Source organism: Monodelphis domestica, chromosome 5 (genome assembly GCF_027887165.1).
Source record: "Monodelphis domestica isolate mMonDom1 chromosome 5, mMonDom1.pri, whole genome shotgun sequence".
NCBI classification, from domain to species: domain Eukaryota; kingdom Metazoa; phylum Chordata; class Mammalia; order Didelphimorphia; family Didelphidae; genus Monodelphis; species Monodelphis domestica.
This window is the reverse complement of record NC_077231.1, coordinates 318,092,859-318,108,704: the sequence shown is the minus strand read 5'-3', so window position 1 is coordinate 318,108,704 and position 15,846 is coordinate 318,092,859. Positions and strand designations below refer to the sequence as shown.

General features: G+C 47.1%; 1 protein-coding gene and 1 long non-coding RNA gene across 6 annotated transcripts in view; one reads left to right on the top strand and one right to left on the bottom strand.

The window, feature by feature from the left end:
- Nucleotides 1-5,644, bottom strand: part of SNX13 (sorting nexin 13) — a 90,985-nt gene extending 85,341 nt beyond the window's left edge. For 2 of the 3 annotated variants that reach the window (XM_007505422.3, XM_007505423.3), the window contains exon 1: nt 5,513-5,644. In XM_007505422.3, the coding sequence (XP_007505484.2) occupies nt 5,513-5,524 (12 nt within the window). In that variant the 5' untranslated portion in view covers nt 5,525-5,644. Of the gene's footprint in view, nt 1-5,163; nt 5,299-5,512 lie in introns of those variants that run through there. The other variant, XM_056800561.1, reaches the window with a different exon arrangement.
- On the top strand, nt 5,627-6,816 carry LOC103098268 (uncharacterized). Of its 3 annotated transcripts, none has more exons than XR_473738.3 (3): nt 5,627-5,757; nt 6,202-6,286; nt 6,452-6,816. It is a non-coding gene; the product is annotated as an uncharacterized LOC103098268 (long non-coding RNA). The 3 variants fall into 3 exon arrangements; XR_008912536.1 differs by lacking the exon at nt 5,627-5,757 and adding an exon at nt 5,787-5,839; XR_001625336.2 differs by lacking the exon at nt 5,627-5,757 and adding an exon at nt 5,832-5,916.
- The last annotated feature ends 9,030 nt before the right edge of the window (nt 6,817-15,846 follow it).

Here is a 15,846-nt window from a genome sequence, read left to right as displayed (position 1 = left end):
AGAAAATTTTAAAAAGCCCAGCCCCCTCTCTTCCTAACTGCCAAATTACTGCTGAGAACATCTTGGTCATCACTGACTCTTCACTTCTGCACTCCACAGACAGGCAATCACCAACACCCATGGTTTCTACCTTCAGAATATCTTTCAGCATGGGGCTGACATGGTCAGGTTTGAGCTTACAGAAAATCATTTTAGCAATAAGTATATATGGATTGGAGTGGGGAGAGATGGGGAGCAGGAACACCAAGCAGAGGTTAAAGCAATAGTCAGTGATCAGTACCTGAACAAAGTTGGAGACTGTGTGAAAAGAAAACAGGTTCAAAGAGAGATGTTGTGGAGGCAGAAACTGCAAGATTTAGCCAATGACTGGATATGAGGGCAAGTGACAAGTCAAGGTTGCTACCAAGATTAGAAACCTGGAGCATCAGAAGAATGATGGTCCCCTCAACAGAACAGAAAAGTGGGGAAGAGCTAGGAGTTAGGGGGAAGGAGGAAGAAGGAGAGAATGAATTCTTTTTTTGGATGCATTGAGTTTGACAGGTCTTGTAGATTCTAGATACCAAAGAAGCAGGAGGTGACAGGAAACTGAGAGCTCAGCAAAGAGCCTCAGGCTGAAGCTTGGCTCTCCCCTGTCAGACTACTTTAATCAATCTCAATTTAGTTAATTCTGCATACCTGCTGGACCTCTAATACTGTGTAATAGAGAGGTCTAAGGATCTCTGAAAATTTCCCTTTCTCTCTCCTCTTCTCTTTTTTACAGATTTGAGCCAAAATTAACCAAGATTATAGCTACCAGAGGGAACACTTAAGAGGGGAAAATAGTGTAAGTGAAATTCAAGATAACCTAAAACCCTTCACAGCTGGCAGAAATCAGCTCCTAAAATCTGCATTAAGGGCTACTTCCTCATTCTTCTTATCTGATCCGCCTTAGACAAGCACCACATAGAAAATGCTGGGTAAATTCTTCTCTTTTTTTGTTAGCTTTATTTACCATTAATTAGTATGGTATGGTATGTTTTGTAGGAAGAACATTTCAGTATTACAATAACATCAACTTAAGTAGGTTCTTTTGTGAGTCTACCTAGAAACCTTTAATAAGGTAAAATAAATAACTGACCTACTAACTTTGGGGAGAAGTATAGGGAGAGCAGACACACTAAGGACCAGAGGGAGCACCTAAATTGGTCCAAGTGAGTGGAGAAGCAACTGAGAACTCTCCAGAGAAGCCACAAAGCACAATGCCTGGCACACAACAGGTGCATGTTGAAGTCTTGACCCAAACTCTGCTGTACCACTGCTCTGTGTACATAAACTCCAAGGAGGTCAGAAACAGAAAGAAAAGTGCAACCTAAACAGAACTCCTCCCAGAAGTTCTTTTTGAATTGGGAAAAAAACTAGAAACAAAGTTGGTGGCCATCCACTAAGGAAGCACCAAGTAAACTGTGGTGAAGGATGTCATGTCAATCTTGAGAGATAAGAAAAAACAAAGATTCAAAATTTAAATAAACTTGGAAAGACTTTATTGAATGAATTCTGGGCCAAGTAGGCAGAACCAAGAATAACGTACATAGCCTGTAGGATCAGGAAAAAGTAGCTAAAAGAAAAAAGAGAGAAGAAAATAAACTGGAAAACAACATTTCATGAAAGAAAACACACTGAAAACCATTCTGTGGCTTCTTAATGGAAAGCCCAACTTTGAGTTCAAGGCAAGACACAACTCCATCCATTCTCCCAAGTGCTGGCAGGCTATTGTGGCCATCCCACAGGGCTAGCTGCCTTGTCATTCTGTTGGGCTTAACTCTATTTTGTCACAAAGAATGCTTCTGCTGGGGAGGGAAGGGTAAAAGGAATATAACAGATATGAAACTCAAGTATAAATAAAAGTTTTTTTTTTTTTAATTAAAACCCCTACCTTCTGTCTTGGAATCAATACTGTGTATTGGTTCCAAGGCAGAAGAGTGGTAAGGGCTAGGCAATGGGGGTCAAGTGACTTGCCCAGGGTCACACAGCTGGGAAGGGTCTGAGGCCAGATTTGAACCCAGGACCTCCCATCTCTAGGCCTGGCTCTCAAGCCACTGAGCTACTCAGCTGCCCCTAAATAAAAGTTTTTAAAAAGTGTTTGTGAAAAAGGAACTGTCATCTGTCCATCTCAACTGCAACATTCTTTGGACCCTGGCCCAGATGCAGAGGTAAGGCACCTATATGCTCATGCCACAGGTGGCACATGGCTGATCTTAAAGAGGGAGCTAGCTGGCAAAATTGTTTTATTCGCAGTTATAGCTTCAGGGTCAAACTGACTAATCAATATCTGCTGATGGATTTAGAAACCACCAGGCCTGTTCTAGTCATAGTTCTGGTTTTATCTGAATCCAAATTCCGCCTCATACTCACTGTGTGACCCTGGGCCAAAAAATCACATCTCTTCTATTTGCCACAGTTTCCTCATCTATAAAATGGGGGCAAAAATTGAGCCTACTTTACAGGGTTGTTGTGAGGCCCAAATGAGAAAATATTTGTAAAGCCCTTTGCATACCTTAAAGCACCACAGAAATGCTAGTTATTTTAACAATATAGTTGTCTTCTTGAACATGTCTCTTAATCTCTGTAGACTACAAGTCTTTATTTGAGAAAGGGTAAGAATATTATTTTCACAGTTCTGACTCTAATGATTGATGAATCTATGAGAATATTAAATTAACCAGACTAACCAATTCCTGAATGACTCTGCACAAACATAAACTTATTGAAAGGAACATTTTACCCAGTATTTTCAAGAAATCCATTAATGACACTTTCCTCCCAGAAAAAAACGTAAGAGTAACATTTATCCAACATTACAGGTGGGAGAAAAACAGCAAATGAAGAGAGAAAAATGAAATGTAGTAGAGTGAATGCAGAGGGGAAACGTTCTGTTACCCTTGGGGAGAGAAATGAAAACACATTAACTATTAAAGGAATGGAGTTTCCAAAGTATCTAAATAACTCAACTAGTCTGAATAAAGAATTCTAAGGACTGAAGCAGAAAATCTCAACCAAGGATACATACAGGTGTATCTCATTTCCGTAAGAAAACAGTAAGAAATGAAAACACCAATAAAAAGGTTTAAGAAATCCTTTAAATGCCACATCTGAAAGAGACACTCCCCCCCCCCCCCCAATAGCTTCTTCTCACACAGTTGCTAATTCAGTCCACTGGTTTCCTCAGCCAAGAAATTTCCCCTTTCAGTCTGACTTCATTTAGTCCTTATTGGGGTTTGCCTCTGTTGTGACCCAAACCAAGGCAGCTATCTAGAATTCCAGCACTAGAGACAGCATCAGGTATCAATGTTCCAGGCCTCACTAGGGTAGTCCAAAAGCAACTCCAAGTAACAGCCTGTACTGTACTAACCAAGGGCAAGAAAGACACAATGACATGCGTGACAGCCAAACTGGCAGAGCCTTGTGATAACGCTTTCATTCCCAGCAGCACAGGTCGAGTCCTTGTGGGGTGGTTCAGGAGGCCCAATGAGATCCCAGAGTCATGTGTCCAACTCCCAGCCATCCAAACAGAAGCCACAGCCACCTGCCCTGCAGGGCCAAAGGGAACCCCCATGCCATGCATTTGCCCTGAAGTCCATTCCTAAGATGACAATTGGAGAAAGTTTGCCGATGTTCCCCTGATTGTCCCAGAGGTGTCCGATGCCATGCAATGAGGGGAGCCACATCACTGCCTCCCACTGAAGCATGCAGAGACGATTTACAATCTGGGCCATTATTATAAAGTCATGACAGAGCAGCAGGTTTCAAAACCGAAGCCAGGGAAGTTGAAGGCCCCTCAGAAAAGCCCTCAAGGCCAAAAAGAAGAGTTTGCCAGAGACGGTGGGACATGCTGGAAACCCTTTCTCTCTTCGGCAGGAATCCACAGGCTCGCTTGGTCCTTCACAAACTCCATCTCCGAGTCCTCCATTCTAAATGTCTGCTCAATCTCCAGCTGAAGAGCTGACCAGAGGTGGGCCGGCCCTGCACCTTAGGGCCCTCGGCTCGGCCCAGAGCTTGGGAGGGGTCAGGACAGAAGAGCCTTTGGGTCCTTCGGGATGCTCCTGCTGTCCCCTCCTGGGGCTGCAGGTGGGCAGCACGGCTGCTCCCACAGTGCCCCCCAGGGACTTCTCCACATTGAGGACTCTGGCTCCCCCCAAGAGTCCAGAGGAATCAGTGTGGCTCAGAGACAGACTAACTCTCACACTCAGGCACATGTTGTCAGTGGGGGCCCAGGGGCAGGTCTCAGTTCTCTGCCCTCCCTTTTTCCCACAGCGCCCACCACTGACCCACAAAGCCTCCAGGCCCTGCCAGCTGGGTGACATTGGACTAGCCCAGGTCTCTGTAAAATGGGGGCAGTGCCAGCTGTGATGCCTGCAGCTCCCAGGACTCTGGCATGACCCATGAGACTGAGTGTCTAGAATGCCAGTCTCTGCGAGTCTTCACCCACAATACACTCTGCCAGCCCTGCCATCAAGCACTGCCCCCCACAAGTGTGTGTGTGTGGAACCCCCCCACCCCAGGCTGGTGAAGCCCAGGATAAAGTCTAGCTCGGCCCTAAGGGCTCCTCCTACTTTAGAAATGGGGCGAGAGAGGGGCTTCCTGGCAGAATTCGAATTTGGGCCTGTCTGCTTCTTTCCCTGTGTCTGTCCTCTCTCTCCCAATGGCCATGCCGGGACCCCCCACGAGAAAAGGTTTTCTTTGGGCCACGCATCGCCCTCTGTGCCCTCCCCGGCTCCAGTTTCCTGGTCTGAGAGATCTTGGGACTCCAAGTTTCTGAAGGGCACAAAGCCTGGCTCAAGGCGCCCCCCCCAACCCTTCCCTGTTCTGGGGTTCCCTGCACCCTTGTCCTCCAGGGCTGGAAGGGGAGCCCAGGAGTGGAGAAAGAGCGGTTCCCGAAGGTTCTGCCAACCAAGTGTCTGCATGCCAGGTGGGGCCGGACAGTGAGAGGGGGCCATGAAGAGATGCCAGGGCTGGGGGCAGAGCTTCGTGCACAGGACCTGGGGGGGGAGCTTTGCCAGTTTGGGGGTTACCTAGCCCCCTCCGGTGCCACAAGGCCAGGGAGGGGCGAAGACAGCAACCCCCTGTGATGAGAACCCCCCCGCCCCCCCCCCCCCCCGTGATCCCCTGCCCCACGACTCGGTTTACCGGTCTGTAAGTGCGCCCTTCATCGCGACAGAGGATGAGGTACGTTAAGCCGGATTTCGAGTCCCATCTCGCATCGCCTAGCCTCCCCCTCCCCTCCTCAGTCGAAACGGAGCACCGTGAAGGGCCCGGGGCCTGGGTTCGAATCCTGCCGGGTGACCTTGGGCCGGTCACTGCCTTGCTCCGCGCCCGGGCTCGAGGTTCCAGCCCCGACACGGGCGGCTCCGTAGTGACCTTGGGCTGGCCGTGTCCCCTCCCCCCGCAGCCCGGACTCAGCTTCCCCTCACGCCCGCGGCGGGCCCGGTGCGCCGGGTAGGCCCCGGGCAGGGCCGCCGCCGCTGCTGTCGCTTACCTCTGTTAACATTACTAAACCCCGGGAAGCGCGCTCTCCCCTAGCCCCGCCGCATGGCCACGGCCGGAGCCGCCGCCGCCGCCGCTCGTCCCGCTGCGCCCCGGGCCCGGGCGGCGGCTTCACTCGGCTCCGCGGGCGGCCCCCGCTCCGGCTACTCGGCACAGCCGCGCCGCCATCTTGGGGAGCGACGTCCGCGGCTCCGCGCGGCGTGCACGCCCATTGGCCGGTCGGGGCGCCGCCATCACGTGAGGAAGGGTCGCCAAGGCTTCAGCACCGAAAAGGGGCGGGGCGAGAAGGGGCGGGTTGGGGAAGGGGCGGAGAGGGGAGGTAAAGGGGAGGGGAAAGGGAGGGAAGAAAGGAGAGGGGTAAAGAAAGGGAGGAAGAGAGGAACGAGGGGAGAAGGAGTAAGGGAGGCGAAAGGGAGGAGGAGAGGGGCAGGACAGGGCGGGGCGGGATGGGAAGGGACAGAGGGGTGGAGAAGGAGAGGGGTGGGCAGGAGAAAAGGGGTGGGGCAAGGTAGGGCAGGGCGGGGCGAGAAGGGGGATGGGAAGGCGGATAGGAAGGCGTGGAGTAGGGGAGGAGAAGAAGGGGAGGGGTAAGAACGGGGGTCTGTGAATGGGGGGTTCACACTTGCTCTGTCGGCGGGAGCCAACAGCTATAGATATTGAATAGGGTCTACTGTACTCCAGGCACCCTAGAATGGACTACTCTTGATTCAACGTCCCTATGCCCATTTTGCAGATGAGGAAACTGAACCAGGCAGAAGTCACCCAGGTAGTTAAGTGTCTGAGACCAGATCTGAGCTCAGACCTTCCTGATCTATCCACTACACCCCCTGGCTGCTTTCATTCTATATTGATTATAGATTAATATTAATTAATCAATAACTTTATCATAATATATAGCTTTTACACTTTTATGCTGCCGTCTTCCCTACAGCTCGAAGAGGGATCTGAGAGACTCCAGCTTCCCGTCAGTCCTTCTCCCTGATCTGACTGAGGAAACGGAGCCCCAGGAAGGTGGATTAATTGGATTTGGGATAGCGATCCCGGAGGCTGTAATCCAAACCCAGGGTTTACCTTTCCAGACGAGACTACTAAACCCATAGGAAGGAAGTGCCTTGCCTGGTCACAGGGGCTGCACTCTGGGCACCAAATCCTCCTCCTTTCTGAGCCCTCCTGGGGAATCAACCCCCCCACCCCACCCCCCCACCACGACCACCACCATGGGATGTGCTAAGAAAATGCTCTCCTGCAGAGGGGGCACCATTTGTTTAAAAAATTAATAAAATGTATTTCCAGAAATCCTAGCCTGTCTCTCTTCTCCCCATACCTTAGAAGGCACCCTCCAAACAAAATATAGATGATGTCTTGTGCTCCCATTTTTCAGCTCTAGAATGTTCTGTCGGTCTTCTTGTTTCCCTCTTTATTATCTCCCGGAGTTCTTGCGGAGATTTTTTGAAGTTAGCGGGCTCATTGCTTCTTAGGGTGCAGCAGTATTCCTTCACAATCATATGCCACCAACGGATCAGCCATTCCCCACTGCTTCAGCATCCCCTGGCTTTCCAGTTGATTGCCACCACAAAGGAAGCTGCTACCAATATTTTATTCCTTGATCTCCTCAGAAAATAGACCTAGGAATGGTCAGGGCACACAGCTTCAGAGCTTTCTGGTATCCTTCCAGAAGGATGGATCAGCTCACTGCTCCACCAACAATGTATGGGGGTTTCCATTTTTCCACATCCCTTCCAACATTTGTCTTTTTGTCCTTTTCTCATTTTAGCCAGTCTGACTGGGGAGGAAGACAGTACCTCAGAATTGTTTTGTGCTGCATCTCCCCAATCAGGAGTGCTTTAGAGCTCGTTGTATATCCTTACAGGGGGCACCATTTTGGAGACAGCATTTCTGTGCAAGATATTACAGAAGGAAAATTTCCTATGGTGAGCTCCCTGGAGCAGGGGCTGCCTTTTTTCCACTTGGTAACTTCGGGTTTTAACACCGAGGAGGCACTTAATGAATGTTTATTGCCTGACCAACAGGACTCTACTGTGATTATTGTTTAATTACAAAAAACAACCGTTTTGAGAAAGAGGCTATTGTCCAACAATGTGTATCCCCCATATACTTTAATTCAATTCATTTCAACAACCAATCATTACATATTTGATCTATGTAAGATCAAGGGATAGAGAGTCAGGGAGACCTCAATTCAAATCCTATCTCTGCCACAAACTGGCCATCTGGGTGTGGGGAAGTCACTTCTCTCCTAAAAGACCCAAGCATCTCTAAATCTGCCCATGGGCACAAATTATCAGTAGCAGAGAAAGTTCCTCCATTAAAACTTCCCTTATCCCCATAACCTCAGATATTACAGTTTCTTAAAGTATTTAAGACAAGGGACAGCTAAGTGGCACAGTGGATAGAGCTCAAAGACCTGGATTCCAGAGGACCTGTGCTCAAATCTGACCTCTGAGACTTCTAGCTGTGTCACCCTGAGCAAGCCACTTAAATTCAGTTGCCTAGCCCTTGGAGCTCTTCTGACTTAGAACTGATATTTAGAGAAGGTGAGGATTTTTTTAAGTGTATAAGGCACTAAGCTCCAAAGACAAAGGAAAACAGACTTTCATGGATTTCACATCCTACTGGAGGATGATAATGGCAGGCGTACCAATAAGGAAATGGATAGAGCCATTTGGAGGATGAGGAAGGAAAAGAATGAACTGGGGTGATAGGAAAGGCTTCAAGGGGGATGGGCTCTCAAACTGAGCCCTGAGCAGAGGGACAACTGAGGAGAGGATGCTTTCCAGGAATGCAGGGCAGACTGTACAAGGCTGTGGAGGTAGGAGATGACATGTCATATAATGGAGTTTACTGCAACATTAAGAGCATGAGAAGATCAATGTGGTTGGGGGAAGCAGCAAAGAAAAAACTGGTGCCAAGTTGGGAAAGGCTTTGAATGCCAAATAGAGAAATTTAATTTTTTTGAGACAACTGCAAGGCAAAGCAAGGAATGTGGATATGCTCAGACAACCTCAGTAAGATCCAGCATACCTCAAAAAGAAATCTAGGCAATAAAAAAAAATAACTAGCATTATTTAACATTTTAAGGTCTGCTTTATATCATATTTTATCCTCATAACAATCCTTAAGGTAGGTGTTATAACTATTCCTATTTTAGAGAAGAGTAAACTGAGGCTACATAAGATTTATGTCAGAGCCACATAGCTAATAAGTGGCTGAGTCAGGATTTGAACTCAAGTCTTCCTGGCTCTGCTCTATTCACTGCCCCACCTAGCAGTAATTCTCAGAGAAAAAGTAGAGTGAAAAATGTAGGTGTGGTGTCCAGATCATGGCATATAGCTAGATAGGCAACCTATTGTGTTAGATCATCAGTATGTAACCTTGAACAGGACTTGTCAACAATCTGGGCCCCCAAAGGGAGGAAAACTGTTGATATAATATATTGGGCTTTCAGGGTGACCAAAAGTATTCTCCTAACATTCCAACACTAACATTTGATCTATCCACAGCCCACCTGTCTGGTAACTTCAAGAATTCCAAATACCCCTGAGAATAGGAAGCAAATCCAATTTCCTGGAAGCCAGTGTAGATGGCAAAAAGGGAAGAGCCCTGACTATGAATTCATAGGATCCAGGTTCAATTCCTGTGTCAGATGTTTACCTCCTCTGTGTCCTTGAGCATATCGCTGGACCTCAGTTTCCTCAACTGCAAAATAAGGAGGCTAGACTAAACCCAAGCCTGTGGAAGAACTTCAAGAGACAGATGAGGTGCTCACATTATCGGTTTTTTTTAAATATAATTTTATTCAAAGATATTTTATTATATTACTTAGAATCACAATTTTCAGCATATGTTTTCTGGCAAACTGCACTGGGGTGACAGTCATGCTCACAGAAGGGCTCTGAGTGCCCCCTCTGGCACTCGTGCCATAGATTCACCACCACAGCTTTAAATCATTCAAGCAGAGGATGACCCTTTGAGCTGTGATGACAGGCCAATTTCCTCATCTATAAAATGGGTGTGATTGCCTCAAAGGCTCCTCCCAGCCCTGGGGCTGTGAACCTGTGGGGTCCCTGAGGGGTAAGTAGCCCCTCAAGTTACTATTCTACCTTTGGTGGAGATGGAAAGGGAACCTCCGAAAGGAACCCTAATCTGTCCAAGGCCATGCAGTGAGGCAGGCTTAGAGCTGGGCTCCGAATGCTTCCTGATCTCTCAGATTTCATGGCCAGCACACCTCCCCCAGGCCAGGCTTCTAGAGAGGGAGAGGCTTCACGTTCACCCAAATGTCCACTAAAGAATCAGGAACCTCTTCCAGCCCAAGGGTCTTCGCCTGAAAAATGAGGGGCTTGAACTAATCTCTTAGGAATCCTGCTGTTCTGGGCTGACTCCAAACCTCCCCTCAACACTTCTTTTTCCCATTCCTCATCCCTTTGAAGGGCAACAGGGAGTGTGTAGACTGAAAGAACAGCAGATCTATATTGCATCGAAATGGTGAGCAGCCAAACTGAGCTCGTTTGATCCAAGAGCTCGACAAATGCAGAACAATGAGTGTCTGTTGTGCTTCCAGCAAAAGCCTTCACTCTTCTCTCTTTCCTCTCTGCCTCTGTCTCTCTTCTCTCCATCTCCATTTCACCGTCTGTCTCTGTCTTCTCTCCCTCTCTTTCTGTCTCTCTTCTCTTTCTCTCTATTTTACTTTGTCTCTGTGTTCTCTGCCTCTGTCTCTCCTCTCTGTCTCTCTCACTATCTCTCTCTGACTCTCTGTCTCTGTTCCGCTCTCACTGTCTCTCTCCTCTCTCTGTCTGCCTGTCTCTTCCTCTCTCTTTTTGTTTCTCTGCCTCTCTCTTCACTCTCTATTTCACTGTCTTCTCTCCCTCTTTTTTTGTCTCTGTCTCTGTCTCTCTCCATCTGCCTATTTCTCTCTTTCCCTCTGTGTGTCTCTTTCTCTTTCTGTCACTCTCTGGCTCTTTCTTTCTTTGTCTCTTTCTCTCTCACTATCTCTTTGTCCCTATCTCTTCCTCCCTCCTCTCTCTTTCTCTCTCTCAGCTATTTTCCTTAGTGCCCCTTCAGAGAGCTGCCTGCTCAGGGCTGCACAGAATGTTTATGTATTCTCTGTGCCCAAATGGACAGAATTCCTCAGATGTCCTTGTGAGGATTCACATGAAATAGAACGTTATCAAAGCCCGATGAGCCCTGGAGACAGCAGGCCTGAGGTCGGCTCCCAGTTCTGCTCTTTCCCATCTGCAGGTTTTTTGAGCTCTCTGGGCCTCGGTTTAACATGCTGTGAAAAAGAAACAATCATAGCACATGCCCATTATTTAGCTCGGGAATATTGTTGAAGAAGTATTTGGCAAGCCTTAAATGGCTAATAAATGGGGCCTTTTAGTGACTCATTATTTGGATGAACCTTAGATCAAGTCCAGATCCATCTAGGAGAAAGACCAAGGTAAAAGTTGTGAAGGCTATAGACTTGGGTTAGAATCCTGCCCTGATGCTGGCTTCTGTGATCAAGCCAGTTAATTAACATTGATTAAGTGCCTACTATGCTCCTCTAAGTATGCCATTAAATTCTGTGTACCTACTATGTGACACGCGCTGTGCTAAGTACCATGAAATCTCCCTAGCTTCAGATTGTAAAATAAGGATGTTGGTCTCTTCCGGTTCTAGATATGGAGTCATAAGTGACTTGGACCTCAGTTCACTCTTCCCGAGAGGATTATGGGATGAATAGATAGACCCTTGTCCCAAACAGGAAAGACCAATGGTTACACTCTTAGAAAGGAGAGCCATCCAAAATTCTGCCCCATGACCCTCAGTCTAGAGCTGGAAGGGTCTTTACCAACCATCTGGTCCAAAATTTTCATTTTACAGAGAAGGAGGCTTAGGTTAAGCCACTTTCCCAAAATCCCATTCCCAAGGGAATGACTAGCAGGAGCAGAATTCAAACCCAGATCTTCTGACTCCCAAGTCAGTGTGATTTCTCCTGGGCTGGGTTAGCTCAGCCCTTCTCTGGGATGTCCGTTGAGGTTTCATCAGAGACATATGATAAGTCCATGAAGGTGGCTGGGTGCTGGATGAATTTCCAGTTAACAGGCAGGAGAGAAGTTTCAGAAATAATAGCGGAGCCGTGAGGGGAAAAAAAGGCAAGGGATACTGGAGACAACCGGGAGCCTGGAAAAAGATACTGTTCCAGCCTCTAAACAAAGAAAACAGAGGAGGTGCATGAATATTTAACAGACCAGCCTACTGACTTAAAGCTTTGTCATCTGGGAGTCCAGCTTGACTCTCTAACTCATGGATTATTCCCTGTTCAGGAGCAAGAGCATCAATGGATTTTCACATGTCTCCAGTGTAGACCCAAGGAAGAATAATCAGAAATAGGCCGGGTTCGAGAAGTAACACCACCAAACCTTTGACACCAAGGTTATCTCTAGGAGGGATGGAATCAAATTGACCAAGGATCTAGCGAGTCTTCTCAGGGCACTGTGGTAGGCACTGGGGAGAGTGAGTGGGTAATCAATAGGACCTGGCTATAACCCCACTCTCTTGAGTCCTAGTAAGCAATGCAGAGAGACTCCAAGGAAGTCTGAGGAGATTCAGGGTCAGGCCTGTTGTTCAAACAGCTTCAATAACAAACTAGCCACTGCTAATCAATTCAAAGCATTTGCTCACTCCTACCCCATACCGGGCACTGTACTAGGTACTGGCATCACAGAAACCAAAATTAAGACTGCCTTCCCTGCCCTCGAGCTTACATTGTCCTAGCGGGAGGGGACATGGCAGGACAAAAGATAATTAAACACAGATGTAGCTCCTGAAAGCTCTGAGTATCCTCATCCCAAATCCTAATCTTGAGCCTTGGGTGAGTCTTGGGCTTTTAGAGCAAGATCACATCTCCCCCTCTTGGCACAGTCCCTGAGGAGTCAAAGGTGGGGTGAGGGATGGGGGGACAGTCACTGATGTCATCAGTTTGGTCAGCTAGCCTTAAAGAGCTTCCAGAAAGGGGAATTTACTGATGTGACACAGAAGAGTTGGCATAAAACATCTCCATAAGGTTGGTGGCATACTCTTCCTGTGTACCCAGAGTCCAGGGGAAAGTGGGCTCAAACTTCAAGAGTACAGATGGCAAAGCGAGAACTCAGGGCAGCCGGAAGTCCTTTTCTCCTTTTGGGCGATACTCAAGAAGATCCCCTTAGGTACAATGTGGTTTCTTTCCTGGGCTGCTTGTGAAGCCATGAATCTAGAACCAGTCTTTCCTTGGCCTTCTCTTGAATTATTCTTTGATGTCTATCTCCTGACTGAGGGGGTTATGGGAAAACATCCAGTTACTGGAAACATTTGGGCGATGAAACAACTGGTTATATCCTAGTATCTGTGGATAGGCAGGCACTGGCTGATGGGAATTTCCTGGGATGACACCTCAAGGAAGCCCGTAGGATAATGGGAAATCTAATGCCCTCTAGACTCCTTGAAGCTTGAAAGGGCTTCTTGGCAACATTCTGCTGAAATCATTAGTTTGCTCTAAGTCTACGGACAACATAAAGGCTGCTAAAGATGCGCGTGGGCCTCTCCCCGTAGCTTTAGAGAGTTTAATTTAGAGAAAAATCTACAAGCTCACCCATAAATGTTCAAGCGCCCAGTTAGGACACTTTCCAACATTTAGAGGCTGAGCCCTCAGCCTAACCATGATCTCTGTCTCTAGTTCCTTCCTGGTCTCTTTGTGGCTGTGACAAAAATTCAGGTTACTAGAAATATTTGGGGGAAGAAACATGATTAGAACCTGCTATCTATGGAGAAACAAGCACTAGGGCAGTATAGAGGAGATTTTTCCTTTCCTCCTGTGCTTGAGTAGATGTCTACATCTGAGGGCATTGGCCAAAATCTATTGCTTTGATCTGCCTGTGGAATAGATGCACCAACACACACACACACACACACACACACACACACACACACAAGCTTTTCTATGTCCCTTCTTTGCCAGGTCTTAGTCCTGCCTTCTCGTTCTCCTTAGGGGCTGCTGGTTCAAGGTCTTTCCACTTCCAACCCTTAGAATAAGTAGCAGATTCTGAGAGCTTCTCCTTTTATACAAATTCTCCAGGGCATAAGAACCAATGGCTTTGCTTGATTCAGGGAGATGTGAAAGCTCCCAGTCACACTGGGTTCTCTGGTGATCCATTGAGTCACATAGTGGTCTTAGCAGAGAAAGGTAAATATTTTTATTTTTCTATTTTTTTTTTATTTTAACCCTTACCTTCCATCTTGGAATCAATACTGTATATTGTTTCCAAGGCAGAAGAGTGATAAGGTTAGGCAATGGGGGTTAAGTGACTTGCCCAGGATCACACAGCTGGGAAATGTCTGAGGCCACATTTGAACCTCCCAATATCTCTAGGCCTGGCTCTCAATCCACTGAGCTATCCAGCTGCCCCATTTTTCTATTTTTTATTCTTCTTTTCAGTTCCATATTCTCTCCATCCCCTGCCCCCAGGCAAGAATTATGATAACTATTATACTATGAAGTCATCCAAAACAGATTTCCATAATAGCCAAGGTGTGTGTGTGTGTGTGTGTGTGTGTGTGTGTGTGTGTGTGTGTGAGAAATAAGCAAGAAAGTAAAAGAAAATCTGCTTCAGTCTGGCACTCTGAGTTCATGAGGTCTCTCTCTGGAGTTAGAGAGCATTTTGGATCCTTTGGTGCTCTGAAATCATCTCAGGTCATTGTCTTGATTAGAGTAGCTGAGTCTTTCGCAGCTGATCATCCTTCCCATGCCATGTTATTATGAACAATGGTCCCTGGTTCTGCGTCCCCTTCCCCTTCCCCTTTCCTTTGCACCAGTTCCTGTAAGTCTTCCCAGGTTTTTCTGAAAGCATCCCCTCCATCATTTCGTACGTCATAGTAGCCCATCTCAGTCATATACAGTAAGTTGTCTGCCCATCCCCAGTTGATAGGCAGCCCCTCAATCTCTAGTTCTTTACCAGAAAGGTAATTCCTTTTCCAAATTCTAAAGAGTGCATGCCTGGAATACAGTAGGTGCTTACTAAATGCTTATTGACTGACTAACATGAATGGGATAACCAATGGAGCTCCTTCCATAGAGACAATCACTAGCAATTCATTTCAGGATACTGAGGGGAGGCAGTAACAACTGGTGTTCTCAGGACTCTGGATCAAAGACATTAAAGGACATCCATAAAAATGGGGGAAGGGGAGAGGGGAAACATAAGGGAATGAGCTCAGGAAATTGTATCCAGAATGCAGGAGGGAGAGGGAGGCAATTCCCTGGTGGGGGAACCTCATCCTAGAATCGCTGCTCATGCCATAGAGCTGCAATGAAGGGGTTGGAAAACTAACCAGAAGAGAGTTACCAGCTGTCATGGAGCTCTGCCTTGATGGATGTCATTGTTGGACAAAGAAACAGAACCAGCAATTCAGTCAAGAATCATTTATTGAGCACCTTCTAGGTGCCAGGCCCTGTGCTGTGATGCCCATTGTGAATGGGGAAATTACTCGTACATATATATTGTGAGTATTTATGAACTATATAGAAGGTTCAGCCTTCTCGAGTTGGAAAGTCTTGAGTTTGAATCCTGCCTCAGACATTCACTTAGCATTGTGACCTCGGCCAAGTCAGCTTCAGGTTTCTAATCTGGAAAATGGGGATAATGATAGCACCTACCTTCCAGGGTTGTTGTGAAGACCAGAAGAGATAAACAATCCCAAACCTTACAGTTCTCTATAAATTCTTGCTCTTCTTATAGACAAGGGCCCGTCGACCAGCTGGGGTGATCAGGACAGAGTGCCAGTGGGGAGTTTTCTTTTTTTTTTAATATTTTATTTGATCATTTCCAAGCATTATTCATTAAAGACATAGATCATTTTCTTTTCCTCCCCCCCCCCCATAGCCAACATGTAAGTCCAGTGGGGAGTTTTCTAAGAGAAGCATTGCCCTATGGCTTTAACCTGAACAAAAGCGGACCTCCTCCCAGCAGCGCCAGGACTATCCAGCCTCTTTTATTTATTACAGCACCTTCACCGGATCTTTCACGCTAGGCTAATTTCTTAACACCAATGAGACCCAGCTACTACTGAGAAGTGATGCAGCGAGGCTTGTGCCCAGAATGGGGACTCCATAAACCAGGAGGGAGAAGGAGCTCACTCTGGTACACAGGAAGAGCCAGTTCTGACATGTACTAAAGTCCAGCAGCTATGGAGGGACCAGCTGGTTTAGAGTGCCGCCATCCAGGGGGATTCTTTGGGCCAAGAACTCAGGCTAGCCAAAGCTTAGAAGAGACAGGAGCAAGAAAAAGAATCAGA